The 16,782-nt window shown below is 43.8% G+C and overlaps 1 protein-coding gene across 1 annotated transcript in view; it reads left to right on the top strand.

Annotated features, from left to right (window-relative positions):
• Nucleotides 1-16,782, top strand: part of LAMA2 (laminin subunit alpha 2) — a 599,384-nt gene that overhangs the window by 543,251 nt on the left and 39,351 nt on the right. Inside the window, exons 52-54 of the mRNA XM_056856226.1 lie at nucleotides 11,100-11,220; nucleotides 13,393-13,569; nucleotides 15,034-15,182. Of these exons, the coding sequence (XP_056712204.1) occupies nucleotides 11,100-11,220; nucleotides 13,393-13,569; nucleotides 15,034-15,182 (447 nt within the window). The remainder of the gene's footprint in view (nucleotides 1-11,099; nucleotides 11,221-13,392; nucleotides 13,570-15,033; nucleotides 15,183-16,782) is intronic.

Genomic DNA, 16,782 nt, shown 5'->3' on the forward strand with positions numbered 1-16,782 from the left:
GTGGAGGGAACTGACTCATGCACACTCATGCACAGATCCCTTCTATGAAAAAAAAATGAAATGTACAATTGATTCACATCTCAGTTCTTGTTGATTAGGGTTCATGACTAGACTTGTGAAACACCAACATTGCTTAGATTGCCACTCCTGCCTCTATTTAAATGTGATTGATGCTGTGGATGTTGAAGAAACAAATCATAACTTATTCCTTTATTGCAATCCGGAGAACCGCAAAATGAGAGCCCCATCACACCTATTCATCATCATGGGAGATGTTTCCTCCTAATGCTGCCCCAAGCCATTTGGGAATTTACAGAAATTCAGCAAGACCTGGGCAGACCAGGTTGCACAGAGTGTTCCTGATGTGATCAGGTGACATATTCCATATGATTGCTTCTGTCAGTGGGGCTTTCTTAGTTCACACACTTGCCTCAGTAAGATGGGCTTGCCATGTAGGGTAGTAGCTATGTGGCAATAGCAACATGTCAAATGTGTATGGGTAAGTGTATGTGCAAAGGGGATCTTGCTCAGTTTAACTAGTGAAACTTTGGAATTTTACCTATCTTCCTTTCAAATTGCATTTGTCCTGCATTATATGACAAGATGGTTTTTGGAACAGAGGGGATTTCAAAAGTAGATTCCAAAGTGGCATGGAGGGCTCCCATTCAAATGAAAAAGTAATGATTTACCTTTGTGTCAAGGTCTGAATTAGATGTGTCCTATGTATCCTAAGTGGATGTTCTGTGTGTCTATGTGGATGTTTTGTGTCCTATGGGGATGTTCTACTCTGAAGCAGGGACTAAAAGTATAGTAATTGTCTTAAAACATCCAATTCTTGACAACCTTAAAAAAATGCTCGCACTTCCAATATTGCATGTGGAAAAAAGTTCCTCCTCAGTCTTGCATCTTATAAAGGCCAAGCACTGTTTCTCCTATAAAAATAGAGAATGGGCAGCACAGTTAATAGGGTTGCCAGCTCTGAATTGGGAAATACCTAGAGATTTTGGGGATGGAGTCTGAGAAGGGGTGGGTTTGGAGAGGGGAGGGACTTCAATGCCATAGAGTCCAATTGCCAAAGCAGCCATTTTCTCCAGGGGAACTGATTTCTATCACCTGGAGATCAGTTATAATATCGGGAGATCTCCAGCCACCACCTGGAGGTTGGCAACCATAACAATTAGCAGTGGAGAAGCTTCAGGAGGGTCTTAATTCTATTTTCAACCATGTTTCCATTACAAACATGGGTCTGGAAACTGGGCTGGAAGGCCGTTTGAGAGGAAATCAGCAGGTTGCAGAATGACCAAAATGTCTTCACTGCTGTCATGCCCTCTCAAGTCTTCATTTGTTTAAGAGACGCAACAGCCAAGCTTTTAAGGTCCGAGGTTGAAGCAGAATGTATAATCTGCCTCATTATTATTTTTAATGACTCTGAATGCATTTTGATTTCATTTCCCTTTATTCCATATGAGGTCCATATTGAACTACTTGGTCAGGTGAAGATTCCATTGTAAATTTTATTACGTATAAAATATGTTCATAGCCTTTCAAGTCTTCTTTAATACTTGGGGGAGAAGGTGAGGTGTTAGATTTAATAGGTCTTTTAACTGTTCTGAAATAACCTTTGGGAAGTTTATGGAAACATTTCTGCAGTTCTGTCTGTCACAAAGTATTGCTCCTGTATCACATTAGCAGCCCTATTTAGCTGTAGTTGCTTCATCTGTGGGAAACAAATACAGTCACCTGGTACCCATGTAAGAGCATACAAAGTGAGGAGCTACCAAAGTACTCCTCTTTAGCTCAACAGCTTGCTTATTATTTTGTAAACTCTTGTAAATTATTTTGTAAAAAATGAAAATGCTGCCACTGCATTCTTTTTAATTGCCTTGGTCATTACACGACAAAATCAGTGGCGCAGAATAAAATGGCCAAACTGCATAAGCTGTAGCCCATAAAATACTTGATTTTATCTAATTTAACACATAAAAGAGTTTCCTTGATGGATGAGAGCATAGATCCATCTAGTCTATCATCTTGTTTGCCATAGTAGCCAGCCACATTCCTCTGTGAGCTCCCATGCAGGGCTTAATCATAAGGACCTTTCCTTGTTGTCTTAGCCAAGGTGCTTTATCTCTGGATGTGAAGATTCCACTTAGATGTCATGGCTGACGCCTCTTGACAGAGCATATCACCCCTGAATCTGTGAAATCCCTTAAGCGATCTAAATGAGTAGTTTGTGGTAGTGATGTTAGGCATTGTGTGAATAAATTTTGACAGTCCTTTACATACTGCCTATCAGCTCCAGTGGGTAACTCAATTCCAATATTATCTGAGGGGGGGAAAATCCTTTACATCACTGATTATTCTATGTATCTTTACTTAGCCATCTTGGATTTGAGTCCAGTAGCACCTTAGAGACCAACAAGATTTTGGAGGTATAAACTTCCAAGTGTCAATGTTCCCTTTGATACAAAAGGAACTTCGAGTCTCGAAATCTTATACCCTGAAAATCTTGTTGGTCTCGAAGGTGCTGCCAGACTTGAATCTAACTGTTCTACTGCAGACCAACATGGCTGACCCTCTGAAGCTTCACTTAGCCATCTTTTTTCTGCACACACATTTCAGCATTCCCTCATGGGATACTGCTCTAACCCATTCATCATAGCGAATGAATGCACAAATGCTACATACAAAGATTCAGTCTATGTGCCAACAAGAGGTTTCACATGCAATTACTTTAATAGATAGTTACTGCACCTACTGTATGGTGGACAGTAGTTAATATTCTTTCACACAATAAAAATTGCACCCCACTTACGTGCATTAGAATTTCCACGGCCAGGCATTTTCATGAAGCCAGTGAGCAAAAGAACCCAGCAGTTGATAAGAAGATTTACTTTTGCCGCAGTATGGTCTGGATTTGCCATGCCTGTGTAGTAGAGGCTAGTGCCATGGAGCTGAGAAGGAGGGGAACCAAGCATTCGTCCTCACACTCCCACAAATGTCTCCTTGAGCCTTCTGTTTTGTGGAGGGAGAAGGGATATATATTGGTAAAGGGAAGAGAGCAGATGGTGGAAGGGACAGATTGAGAAAGACCCATATAAAGAGGAAGACACAGAGAAGAACAAGGACCTGCTGTTGCAAATATGCTATACCGAGGGGTCCCCTGTGGCAACAGAAGAGGTTGCTGAGCTGAACCACCTTTATGGTATTAGCTGGATGATTAGCCCACTGCTTGCTGTAATGACACTGCATCCTGGATCTTCAGGGCCAGAGAGACTTTTGCCAATGGTTGGGGCCGCCTGCCCATTGCCTTGATGGAGATGTACCCTTCTGCCTTATCTCAAGCTTCTAATTATCATTGGTCATCTCTTGTACAAATGTATTTGTTAATAAAAAATTAAAAATGATATTCCCAGTTTAACACAGGTGAAAATTCTTTTCCCAACAGTAGTCATACTTTATGTCACTTCAGAGGCTCAGGTAGCTTCATAATTTCCTGTAATACAACAAGAGAAGCCGCTGTTGGGAAGGGGGAGGAATGAGCACTCCATGTGTGCAACTGCATCAGCTTGTTACTATGGCCCTAGAGTATTTCTTCTCCTTTTTCCCATTCAAAAAGAATGTAGTGGATAATAATACCTTTTAAAATTATATAAAGCAGCTTTCAATTGGTAGAGCCAACCTCCAATAAAATCACACAACCTCAGACTTTATGTTTAGAAATGGATATGATAGGAAGCCGCAAGAAATGGCACAGCAGCATACCCTAGGTTTGCCAGGTCCCTCTTCGCCACCAGCAAGAGGTTTAGGGGAGGGCGGGATTTGGGGAGGGGAGGGGCTTCAATGCCATAGAGTCCAATTGCCAAAGCGGCCATTTTCTCCAGGTGAACTGCTATCTATTGGCTGGAGATCAGTTGTTATAGCAGGATATCTTCAGCTAGCACCTGGAGGTTGGCAACCCAAGAATACCCTCTTCATACCCAGTCAGGCAGGTCCATGACTACTGCATACATAATAGCTTTGTATTTATTAACTAATGAAAAAACAAAACAAGTTTCCTTCATTAACACTTATAACCAAAACAAATGGAAAACTAATTACATTTGTTAATATTCATTATTCTGGGGACTGGTTGAATGGTTGAGTTCAAGCAAAGTTCAGACTGAAAAGGAAGTGGGAACCAGCCAGTAGATGTGAAACTGAAATCCAGGCTTTCTTCCTCCTCCCATACTGCTTGTGTGGGCCTGGGATAGGACCACTGCTACAAGCCACACTCTGCCCCATCTGGTGAAGGTGATGAGGGGCCAATGGGTAGAAGATAATGCCACAGAGTCCAATTGCCAAAGCGGCCATTTTCTCCAGGTGAACTGATCTCTATTGGCTGGAGATTAGTTGTAATAGCAGGAGATCTCCAGCTAGTACCTGGGAGTTGGCAACCCTAAGGATTGATTAAGGTTGCTTAATGCATTTGTAGCATTGTTGCGCTTCGTAGCTCAGTACTAACCTGGTTCTCAGCTAATATATAGTGTACATAGGTGAATGTATAAAGAAATCATATGTTTGTATCTATTCTTTATAGTGGGCCATTGGGTTCAGTCTGAAAAATCTATATTATATGAATGTGATTTGCTATAAATACTATAATTACATTATATAATTGCTTTTTTTTCTCTTTCTCTCTTTTCGTTTTGATCGTAGTATAAAGTCAAGGTAAAAGATGTCCAATTTAAATCAATACTTGCATGCTTTATGCTTTGCATGGGTTAAGCGCAGCTTGCAACAGGTGGCAAAGCAGAAAGCAATTTGTGTGCGTATTTGTTCCAGCTGTTGCTCTGGGGCTGTTCGTTTGGCAACAGATCCTGCTGTAGCAAATTAAGCTGCTCCTAAGTGCTTAACACAGCCTTGCTGCACGCTGTGCCCACTTTTGCTGCAGCAAACACTTTAGCTGGCATCTTTGCACAGCTGTTTACATCCTGCTGTGTTAGGTCTTTTATCAATTAATTATATCTGGACCAGCTTGGGTAAAAGAAAGAAAAATCTAAGCAGAGGATGTATTTAAAAATTCAGTTGGAGTTTCTGCGCAGTATGGAGTAAATGAATGACTAAACATGTTCATAAACCTGTAAAATTGAGTGACAGTCTCAAAAGATAATTTATTTTGTTTAGATAAATGCCTGACTCTAACCTTTCCATTCAGCCTAGAAGTACATCTCTTATGGGCATAGGGATTTCCTATGTATTATATACTCTTATAGTTGCATGTGGGCCAGTCAGTGGATATCTAAATCCATGGATTGGGTGCACAATGACAGAATGGAGATTTTTCTGCAAACTTGGGGGACCTCCAAGGTTTGCACAAAAATCTTAAAACAATTAAAAAATATACTGAGGGTTTAAATCCCCCAACCAAATAAAAGCATTGTCTTTTGCACATGTGCCGACAATGTACCTCCCTCCTCCAGGCAGCACCAGTGACAATTCCTGGGTGGCCAGGAACAGTGATGATTGGAGGGAGACGCTGCAGCGGGCCTCTGGCAATGGAGGCCAGGATCTGCGCCAGGCCCAATGCCAATGGGGGGGGGGGAGCCGTGACAGCCCTGGCGATGGCAGCAGTGATTAAGGAAGGAGAAGCCATAGGTGGGCTGGGGATGGAGGCCAGGAGCCATGGTTGGCCTGATACCTGGGAGGATATAACATAATAGCAGTCTTTGATGGTTCATTTCACTTAGTCCACCATTCTGTTTCCAGCTAGGGTTGCCAGGTGCCCAGTGGTAGTGTGCAACCTCCCAGCAATTCGCCCCTCTGCCTGCCGATTACCTGAGGGCCGGCAGGCAAACCTGCACGTACGCGCACACACCGCGTGCACGGCACTCGCGAGGGGCCTTTTCCTCTTAGTTTGAGTGGTAAAGGGCCGCTTTACTACTCAAACTAAGAGGAAAAGGCCCCTCACGAGGCAGCACTTTCGGTTGTAAACCGGAAGTGACATGCATGCCCGTTGGCGTGCGCGCAATCCTGACCGCAGCCCCATAGCCTCCTGCTGGAAGAGAGAGGGGACCTGGCAGCCCTATTTCCAGCAGAGGCCAGAAAAAATATTCTTGCATCCTCAAAAGCAGGGCATGTACAATAGCCTGAACTATTGTTTGTCCCTAGTATCTGGAATTCAGGTGTACATTGCCTCTGTTAATGAAGATTACATATTGCTAGTCATTGGTAATATATAATTTGTGTTGGTCTGTTTGGAAGATGAAAGCCCAGGTCTATTAACAACGCATTCCTGATGTGTGCCGGTGGCCAGGACCAAAGGTCTTTGGAGGCCAGTGAAGGCCTGCACCGGTGCAAGGGCCCACAGCACCGGCATCCGGGCGGCGCACGCTGGCGTTTGTGGCCCCAGTGCTGGCATGCAGGGCCGGCCGCTGGCCACTGCTGCAGCAGCGCCAGGCCAAACTCTGCTGGAGCCTGCCCCCAGCGTCCGGACACCAGCAAAGGCTGCATTGGCGTCCCAGGAGGCATTTTTGGGGCGATACGGTGCCGGCAGGCGGCGGGGCCGCCGTTAGGCAGCCTCCTGAGATGTTACGGCTCGGGAATGCCCCCCTTTTTTTGGCCTATGAGGGTTGCACTGATTTTTTTGCTCTGGGCGGAGGTTTTGGTGGGGCCAAAACCTCCTTAGGAGGCAGCACTGCTGTGTTGCCTCCTAAGCCCGGTGCAGGCATTCTGGTCAGGAATTTAGTATTGTGGCTCTTTTAACATTAGAGTAAACTGGGGGGAAAATAAAGATTGGTTTTAGAAACCTGGAATACAAGGTTTTTGTCCAAGGTTGCCAGCTCTGGGTTGGGAAATACCTGGAGATTTTGGGGGTGGAGCCTGAGGGGAGTGAGGTTTGGGGAGGGGAAGGACTTCAATGGGGTATAATGGCAAATCCACCTTTCAAAGCAGACATTTTCTCCAGGTGAACAGATCTCTCTCGCCTGGAGTTCAGTTGTAATAGCAGGAGATCTCCAGCCACCACCTGGAAGATGGCAACCCTATTTGTGTCACTGAAGATCTTTACAATCAAGTGAAGTCTTCCATATTGCTTACTAAGAGTTGTTTATTGACAGGAAATGTCTTTGAAATGACTCCAGAAGATGTAAGTTTCTGCTTGAGGCTCAGACTACAAATTATGTAGTAGTATGAATCTTTTTTAAAAAAAAATTGTGTGTGCATATAAAAGGAGTACTTAGCTTTTTTTCAGTTAAAATTCTATTTCCCCAAACTACTTTTCCAACCGTGCTGTGTTATATGGGATACCTATATATTTTTTCCTAATATAATATGAGTTATACTTTTCCTACCATCGATGAAAAAGCAGCTTGGGGAGACCAGATTAGGAACTGATTAAGCACCTACATTCCTGCTTCCTCCTCTTGCTCAAACATGGCCCATCCCAGGGCTGCTTTGGAATATAGAATCAAGGAACTGCTCAGTTTGAGCAATGACACTCTGGCAGATATTCTTTGGTGAGGCAGATTACTTCTGAAGAATCTCAGGCAGGTGAGGCTCTTTCTATCTTTTGCTAGTATAAACTATCAGGTATTTGCAGCTTTTATTATAGACATGCTGTGCTTTGCTGGGATGGCTGTAATGCAAAAACAAAAAAGCTTGACAAGAACCCAAAAGTTATTGGTGTATACCTGGGTTGTCAATAAATTATAATGAAGAATCATTTTGTAATTAAGATTGTGCATATATTTGAATTATGGGCGTTCGCTGTCCTTTCTAACCTCATGATTTAATTTTCTTGTGCATTTTCGCTTGGTAAACTGGCCAAGTTGTGTCCATATCTGCAGATGCTGCCAATCTCTGTATCCTGTCATTGCAGTAACGGATTAGCGGATTATCTACAATTGCTGTTTCTTCAGAGAGACTACTGTTTCAAGGGGGAAAGTTTACTTTGATGAAGTAGTTGTCCCAGATAAACATTCTAACAAAAGTGGATTTCGTTTGATACAAAAGGAGATATGATTCTGGGTGATTCCTGTGCAACCAATCTGGCAGAACACCCAAATAAAGACTGTTCATGTTCAAGCCTTTCATGTTCAAGAGAGCCAGCATGGTGTAGTGGTTAAGAGTGGTGGTTTGGAGCAGTGGACTCTAATCTGGAGAACTGGGTTTGATTCCCCACTCCTCCACAATAATCTGCTGAACTGGGTTGGTTTCCTCAGCCCTATATGTGAAGCCAGCTGGGTGACCTTGGGCTAGTCACAGCTCTCTTAGAACTCTCTCAGCCCCACCTACCTCACAGGGTGACTATTGTGGGGAGGGGAAGGGAAGGTGATTGTAAGCCAGTTTGATTCTTCCTTAAGTGGTAGAGAAAGTCGGCATATAAAAGCCAACTCTTCTTCTTCTTCTTCTTCTTCTTCTTCTTCTTCTTCTTCTTCTTCTTCTTCTTCTTCTTCTTCAAATCCTATATGCAGGGAGAGTCATCAGCCCCTCTTTATTAAGGCCTACAAGCCACATAGAAGCAGAACAAACAACATTAATTAATTAATTACCTTAAATCATATCTGTACGTATATAATTCATCCCAGTACATCAGACAATAAAAAGGCTTAGAACAGGGGTGTCAAACTGGCGGCCCACAGGCTGGATGCAGCCCCCAGAGGGCTCCTCACTGGCCCACGAGCCAAGCCCAGCCCCCCTGCCACCACCCCCCGCACTCTTCCCAACGGGGACTCCCCCCCCCCATGGAGGCCACCCATCTTAGGCCCGACCAAGAGACATTGATGTTAGATCCAGCCCTCCTCAAAAAATGAGTTCGACACCCCTGGCTTAGAAGTTATCAAAGAAAATTATACACAGGACATTATCTTAGCCAATGTTTTCACTGCAGAGGAGAAAAGCTTAGGTACTGGTACAGTGGTTCTTTGGTCAACTCCAGCCAATAGAATTTTAAGAATCTTCTGCTCAGAAAAAGGTTTATTATCAGCCAAAATGGGTTACAGTAAATCTGTGCCTTCTACATGATGTGCCTTCTGCAATGAAACAATACGTGTGCCAGTAATTCAATCAAATTATCAGAGCAGGGATTTTTGGCAAACTTTTTTTTTGTCTTGTGAAATTGCAAATTTACTTGCAGAAATGTTCTAGAAAATAAAAAATGATTAACATAATGTGTGTAAATTAAGGAGAAGATTTGCTCTCGTTTAATACTAATCTAATGATTCTCATGGTAAAAATAACTATTTTGATTGGAAAAATCCAAAAACCAGAAGAATAGATATGATCTGTACCTGCCATCTGAGAACAGTATGGTAACAACAGTCCAAAAACAAACGCAGGTCTAAGATAATATATCAACACAAGTGGGGACCTGTGAAACTTGCATGGGGGGAATCCTATCCTCCCCCTGCCTCTGGACCAGCCATTTTCCAGGTAGCTCACTACTCCCCTTCTCTTCCCCCCCCCAGGAGAATCTTGGTGGGGGGATTTTGCTCAGATGTCCACCACCTTCCCCAGGTCCAGTGACAGATAGTGAATAGGGGAGTGAAGGCTCCCCCTCTCCCTCACCTACCTATCTACTCACAGCACTGCTGCCTTGGCACTGCATTGAGGGGGCCGAGGCAGCTTCTGACCGTCTCCTTTGCTGCAATCTTAGCAGCACTTTCAGCAGTGGTGGAGAGGCAGCAGAGGCTTTGACCATTCCCAGTGCTGCTGCCTTAGCTGTGACGGGGCAGCGGCCGTGGGGTAGTGGAGGCTCCTACCTGCCTCCAGTGCTACTGCCTTAACATTAATGGCAATATCAGCTGTGGGGGGGGGAGGAAGCTGAGGCTCTGACACACCTCCAGTGCTGCTGCTTTAGTAGGGTTGCCAGATCCCCCCCTCGCCACCAGTGGGAGCTTCATTGTGGTGGGGCTGGGGAAGAGCGATTGGCACAATAACGTTACTTCCAGGGTTTTTAAGAAAATATCAGTTCTCCCTGAAGTGTTATCAATTTGATATTTTAAAAGTAGGAACATAAGAACATAAGAAAGGCCCTGCTGGATCAGACCAAGGCCCATCAAGTCCAGCAGTCTGTTCACACAGTGGCCAACCAGGTGCCTCTAGGAAGCCACTAACAAGACGACTGCAGCAGCACCATCCTGCCTGTGTTCCACCGCACTCATAGGCATTGTATTCTATCAATGTTTCCTTGAAATGTCCGATGTGGAACAAGGTTGTGACATCAGCCATGTAAAAGAAGAAACATATAAGTCAATAGGCACACACAGCTTACTTGTGATTATTTGAACTACTAGGGGAAGTTTAAAAAATATACTCCCACTGCAAAGATGGCTGGTTCCACTAGCTCATCTGTTGATTCCTTCATGCATCAGTAGGGCTTGAACCATCTTCATACATATGAACTGAGTCACCATCTTCTCTTAATATAATTTATAGCCTATCTCTTTTTGCTCTGCTTAACCGCACCATCATCTGCTTCATAGCTCATATGGTTAAGAACAGTTCTAAAATGAAAAGGTAGGGGGAAGTTCTTCTTTTCCTGGCATATGATTAAGTTTATACACAAGGCCAAAATCCAGAGGAAATCAGGCAGGCATAATTTGAGACCCTAGGGATGCAGCAAAATTTTCTACATTTGAATCCTTTGAATCACACACAATCTGTTTCAAGCAATATCCCTCCCACCCCCCGCCGTGTGTCCCATATTGCAGTATGACATTGGAGTTCGGAGGACCAACTACAGCTTCCCAAAGACCATTTGTGCAAAGCATATGCGCTCTGGAAGAACAGACTATATATGCGCTCCTTTACTCCCATGAATCAATGCCAAAAAGATGTATAGTTCTGAGGCTATGTTAGTTCATCTGTTTTTTTTTTACTGTGATTATGTCTTAGTATTCCCATTAAAATCAGTGGGATTTTAAAAGCTAGTCATGACTAATTTATACCATTGGTTTCAATGGAATATAACTGACTAATTTGCTCTGGTTCAGTGTGTTTAAAACTACAGCACAGAAAACAGTTTTAGCACTTTTGTGACTGTATACATCGTGCTGCACTCCTGAGAGTTTAAGGAATAGTTTAACTTGAGAATAAATCTGCTTTGACTTTGTTTTCAGGCCTGAAGTAAATTTAAAGAAATACTCGGGCTGCCTCAAAGATATTGAAATTTCACGGACACCATACAATCTTCTAAGCAGTCCTGACTATGTCGGCATTACCAAAGGATGTACACTAGAGGTTAGTTGGACTGTTTTTTATTATTCTTGAACGTCCTAAGAATTATCCTAAATCCTATCAACAAAAGACTAGTGCACAATACTGAAAGAACACATTCATAACAAAGGAAAAGGTAACAATATGATGTATATTATCTCTCTCCGGAAAGGCCAATTGGTCCACTTTCATCATTCTGGAAAATACTGCTGCTTATTATTGGAACTCAACTTTTTTTATTCATCTCTTAGAGTTGCAGTTATGGTCATTGCACTTGTTAGGCCATCCTTATGCCAAAGGGCTTTTCCATGGTGATTCACCTAACCTCATTATGTTTACTGGGGCTTGGCCTCATAATCCCATGTGGATAGATTCCATACCAGTTAGATTGATTTTTCCAGAACAATGTGTTCATGGTGGCAAGGAAACTATTCATGTTTGGGAGAACCTGCATGGCAAGTCATACTAAAGACTGGGGGTGAAAACGCATGGTCGCTTTAGCCTTCTTTATTCCCTGTTTCAGCCAGGATTTAGCAAGGATCGAACGCAGCTGAATCCTGGCTGAAACAGGGAATAAAGGAGGCTACAGCGACCATGCGTTTTTGCCCTGGGATTAAGAGACTGACACTCCCAAAGATCCATGCATCTGTAGCTCACTGCATCCAGACCATTGTTACAACACAAGATCTGTTCATTTTAGTGGGCTGCCCAGAAGCACTGGCAAATTGTGTTTTGAATTATTCCTAAACAGCATTTGAAATTGTGAGTGCACTTGAAATGGCTGTGCTTAAGCAGACACACATAAAAATGGGAGTTCATTATTCAATGTTACATAATATCTTCACTTGAATATCTTCCACTGTGGAGAACAGTAGAGCCATGGGCAGTCCATGCCTTATTTATGAGTTGGATCAGCAGACAAGCTGAAATGCATACCAGAAGATGAAGCAATGAGAAATAATGGATCTTAATGTATGAGTGGATTGGTGATAGAGCATAGACAAACCACAGGGCAGGGAAATGCAGGATGTTGGTTTTAAAGACAATTCCTATTCAGAATTTGTACTGGCCCACTTTCCAACATTCAGACCATCTATAAATCATGTCACACATCAGCAAGCAGGGGGGAGTTACCAAAATTATGACAAAGGAGAGATTTAATTTGGTTAAAATGAGCCATAATTTCTCCTGACTAATTCCACCTGTCATATCATCCTTCCTCAAACTGCTGTGCAGCATACCTGGAGTCCTGTTTATTTCAGCTCATAGAAGAGTGAAGCTTCCACATGTCAGGATGAGGAAACGGATGGGCAGAATTCACAGCTGCCTCATATCCCTCTAATTTGGAAGGTTTATGGTATAGTATGAGTCTCTGGGGAGCAACATAGCAACCATATGTGAGTTTAAAGAGTCTTCAAGTCACAGTTGACTAGGTGCGTAAGTCACAGTTGACATGGTTTTCAAGGCAAGTGAGTAGCAGAGGTGGTTTGTCGTTGCCTTCCAAGTCTTCCTTGGTGGTCTCCCATCCCAGTACTGACCCTTCTTAACTTCTGAGATCTGATGAGATCAGGCTATATTATATCATAGCAGTGATGAAAAAATATTTATTTACCTAATTGCTCAAATCATGTATTTCTTTTCAAGAAATGCTCAGTGCTCAAGCATATTATAACATCTATTATACAAATAAAACATAATACAAACTTCTCATAGGAACAATTCCAGGAGTAGTTGAGTTTCATGGGTTTCATCTTGTGCCTGACGGGCAGAAGTCATGGTGCTAGGTGCATCTCTCTGGAAGACTGTGCCACAAATGGGATGCCACAGATAGAAAGGACCAGTCTCCTCTCACCACCTTACTAACCTCCAAAGGCAGGGACACCCAAAGCAGGGCCTTAGATGGTTATTGCAGCAAATGGGTGAATTTCTTCAGAAAACTTGATCGCAAGCTGTTCACGGCTTGTTCAGTTAGTATCAGTGCTTTAAATTGTGCCTGGAAACCTGCTATTGTTCATCTATTGTTGGCTGAATCTAAAATTTCCAGATGTTTTCTAATACTGAATTATTAACAAATTAAACAGATGCTTATACAGCAACTGCTTGAAAGTAAACTGCTGTACTGCTTACTATGATGTGGTGTTGCAATATAATGTTTCTGTTTTAGACCATGCTGATCCCGTTCCTTCTGTTCTACAGAATGTATACACAGTCAGCTTCCCTAAGCCCGGCTTTGTGGAGCTGCCACCTATTTCGCTTGATGTGGGAACAGAAATCAACTTGTCTTTCAGCACTAGGAATGAATCTGGCATTATACTCTTTGGTACTAATGGGCCCCCTGTAACCCCAAGAAGGAAACGCAGGCAGACTGGGCAGGTACAGAATGATTTGTTGTTTGGCTTATTGCTTGTGGACCCACAGGTAAGCGGCTCCAAGGAAAGGGGAGGAGAAGTAACATCAAATAAACACACATACACAGTGCTTTTTGGGAAATAAATGGCCACAGTTTTTTTTATCACAACAGAATGGAGCATTGGCGGAAAACCATGGGGGCGGATCCACGATATCGGGTCACCACCCTGTAACCCGATATATATATCGAAAGCATTGATAAACAGCCCAACCACCTGTGGGCTCCGCACTGGAGCAGCTCTTAGATGGCCCCACCGGACGGGCATCTCTATGTGGAGCCAGCGCCACCTGGGATTAGAGCACCCAATACAGGTCCCCGAGCTGGGCAATACTGTTGTACTCCATCCCAAGACCCCTAATGGGGGTCCCCACAAACGGGAAGGAAAAGCACATCTTCCCTTCTTGGATCAGTTCCCATGCAAAAACCGCCAGAACAAACTGTGACAAAAGGAAATCAAACAACAAAACAATAGAACATAGGGAGGGTGGGCGGGCGACCTTGCAGTCCCAAAGAAAACAAGACGGCTGCTGGGCAGCGCCGGCCTTTTAAATCGGCGCGGGGAGGGGTGACATCAGGACACCCCGCCCGGCTGCTGCGAAGGGAGGGGGGAGAACCGCGAGGTCAGCATGGCCTCGCAAGACAGCGACGGGCAGCGGCCCAGTCTCGCGGAGCCTCTCCCCTCCCTTGCATCCTTCCCGATAAGTCCACAACGGGGGGGCCTGTTAAGTCAGGTCCCCCTTTTTTGTGGACACACAGGCAAGTGGCTCCAAGGAAAGGGGAGGAGAAGTAACATCAAATAAACACACATACACAGTGCTTTTGGGGAAATAAATGGCCACAGTTTTTATTGATCACAACAGAATGGAGCATTGGCGGAAAACCATGGGGGCAGATCCAAGATATTGGGTCACCACCCTGTAACCCGATATATATATCGAAAGCATCAATAAACAGCCAATCCACCTGTGGGCTCCGCACCGGAGTAGCACTTAGATGGCCCCACCGGACGGGCATCTCTATGTGGAGCCAGCGCCACCTGGGATTGGAGCACCCAAATGAATTATTTCAACAAAGGGTTTCTCTGCCTGTTAACAAAAGGAATCAAGAGACTCAGGAAGTTGCCGCTTAATAGTTGTTCCTATCAAAACTTTGTTGAAGGGGACGGTTTCTGAAGGGGAAGAGCCCTGGTTGTTACATTACGTGCATGCTAATATCAAGCCACTGTTGTCAGTAGCTAAAATTTGAAATGCGTTCTTAACAAGTTCCTGATTTCTGTTAATGGAAGAATTTGCAACCAGTAGTTTTTTGTCATTTGTAAAGGGGAAGAATGTGCTGTGTTAGGGAATGGTCTTGGAAGAACAACAAGGTCAGATTAATAGTTCTATTGAAAAGGTTGCATCTCTAACAATAGTGGTTTCACTCTGCAGGTCTATTATGCTGTGTTTCTAAATAGAGGTCGACTAGAAGTGCACATCTCTACAGGGACAAAGGACCCTCGCAGACTAACCATCAAACCTGAATCTGGCGAGTTTCATGATGGCCGAGAACATTCTATCCGGATAGAAAGACTTGGAGGGTAATAAAAAAGAATATTTGGGGGGAGGGGTAGTGTATTAACCCTGATTATCTGTTCTAGTCAACTTAAAATTATGAGAACAGAAGAATGGAATCATAGAATCATAGAGTTGGAAGGGACCACCAGGGTTATCTAGTCCAGCCCCCTGCACAATGCAGGAAATTCACAACTACGTATCACTATGCAGTTTTCATTGAAAAGTTGTATTCTGACAGTGCTGGCATAGATCATTCTTTAGTGTAGGCAGTGCCGCTTAAGATTTTCATTAATCTAAATTGCTATGTTTAACTTTGATACTTTTTACAAATACACTTTATTAATCTAATTTGTGTGGCTGAGGAATTGGATCTGGAACTAATATTAAGGTACAGTTTTGAAAGTAAAGGAAAAGGCACCATTGCAACTTAATGTCACACACACTGAATCTTTTCGCATTACCATCAAAAATCAATCAAGTGGAAAGAGGTGATACTTTCAGACATTGTACCCCCTGAAATGCTTTGGATGTTGCCAAAGCTTGCATTCTCTTTGCTCAGAAATACAAGTTACAATAATGGTTACCTTTATGACATAGTGGAGCATTACAGACTAGGAATTTTTTGGAAAAAAAATTCGGTAAAATTTGGATTCGGCAAAATTTGGCCCGTTTTTATTCGGGAAATGCCGAAGTCCGAACTCCCCCGCTTCGGGTCCATGCAATTTGGCATGAGGTCCGGAGTTCGGGGAAAATTCAGCCGAATAAAGCCATTAAAATCACAACTGCAGCTTTCCGCGGCTCCGGGGGGAACATTTTTGGGGTAGAGGTCCCAAACTTTCAGCATAGCTTCAAAGGACCCTTCTTGCAAAACCCCCATGTTTTTTAAAGATTGGATCAGCGGGGGCTGAGATATGGGCCCTGAAGGGGTCCCCCCTCCTTAATGTGCATTTGCAATTAGCAGAGCTTGCCACCCACTCAAAGCTCCCAGCCCCGACAAACAGCTGAGCTGCAGGGAGCAAGGGCGGGGCAGGTGCGAAGAAGTTTGCAAACCATAAAAAGCAACACAACCATGCAAACCATCACCTTTACAACCATGCAAAGCAACACCTGACTCCTGGGAGTTTGCAAACCATGGAAAGGGACAGAAGAAGTTTGCAAACCATGCAAAGCAACACGTTTGCAACCATGCAAAGCAACACCTGACGCCTGGGAGTTTGCAAACCATGGTAAGGGACAGAGGCATGCTAGCTAAGCATCAGGAGCAGGAGGGGGTGGAATTTCCCCTTTTGCATCGGACTCGGGACCAGGAAAATTCATTCTTTAAGTCACAATTTGAAAACAATTTTTGAGCAAGCATCAAAATAGACCTAACCGATCTTATGAATGAGGGAAAACCTGAGGACACACAACTGAAGCCCCCCCTCAAACCAGGGAGAGAGAGACTCAAGGGGGCACACACACCCCAGGCAGAATGGGCAAAAGCAGCTGGGCTCATGCACTCAATCACTCAAACTGATTGGCCAGAAGAAGACCCAGCTTGGCCACCGATTGGCTGCAGGAGAATGCTGCTTACTAACTGATGGTTATGCTGCTGCGCCGAACCCCGAATTTGCTGAATTTATT

Source organism: Euleptes europaea, chromosome 10 (assembly GCF_029931775.1).
Source record: "Euleptes europaea isolate rEulEur1 chromosome 10, rEulEur1.hap1, whole genome shotgun sequence".
Lineage (NCBI taxonomy): Eukaryota > Metazoa > Chordata > Lepidosauria > Squamata > Sphaerodactylidae > Euleptes > Euleptes europaea.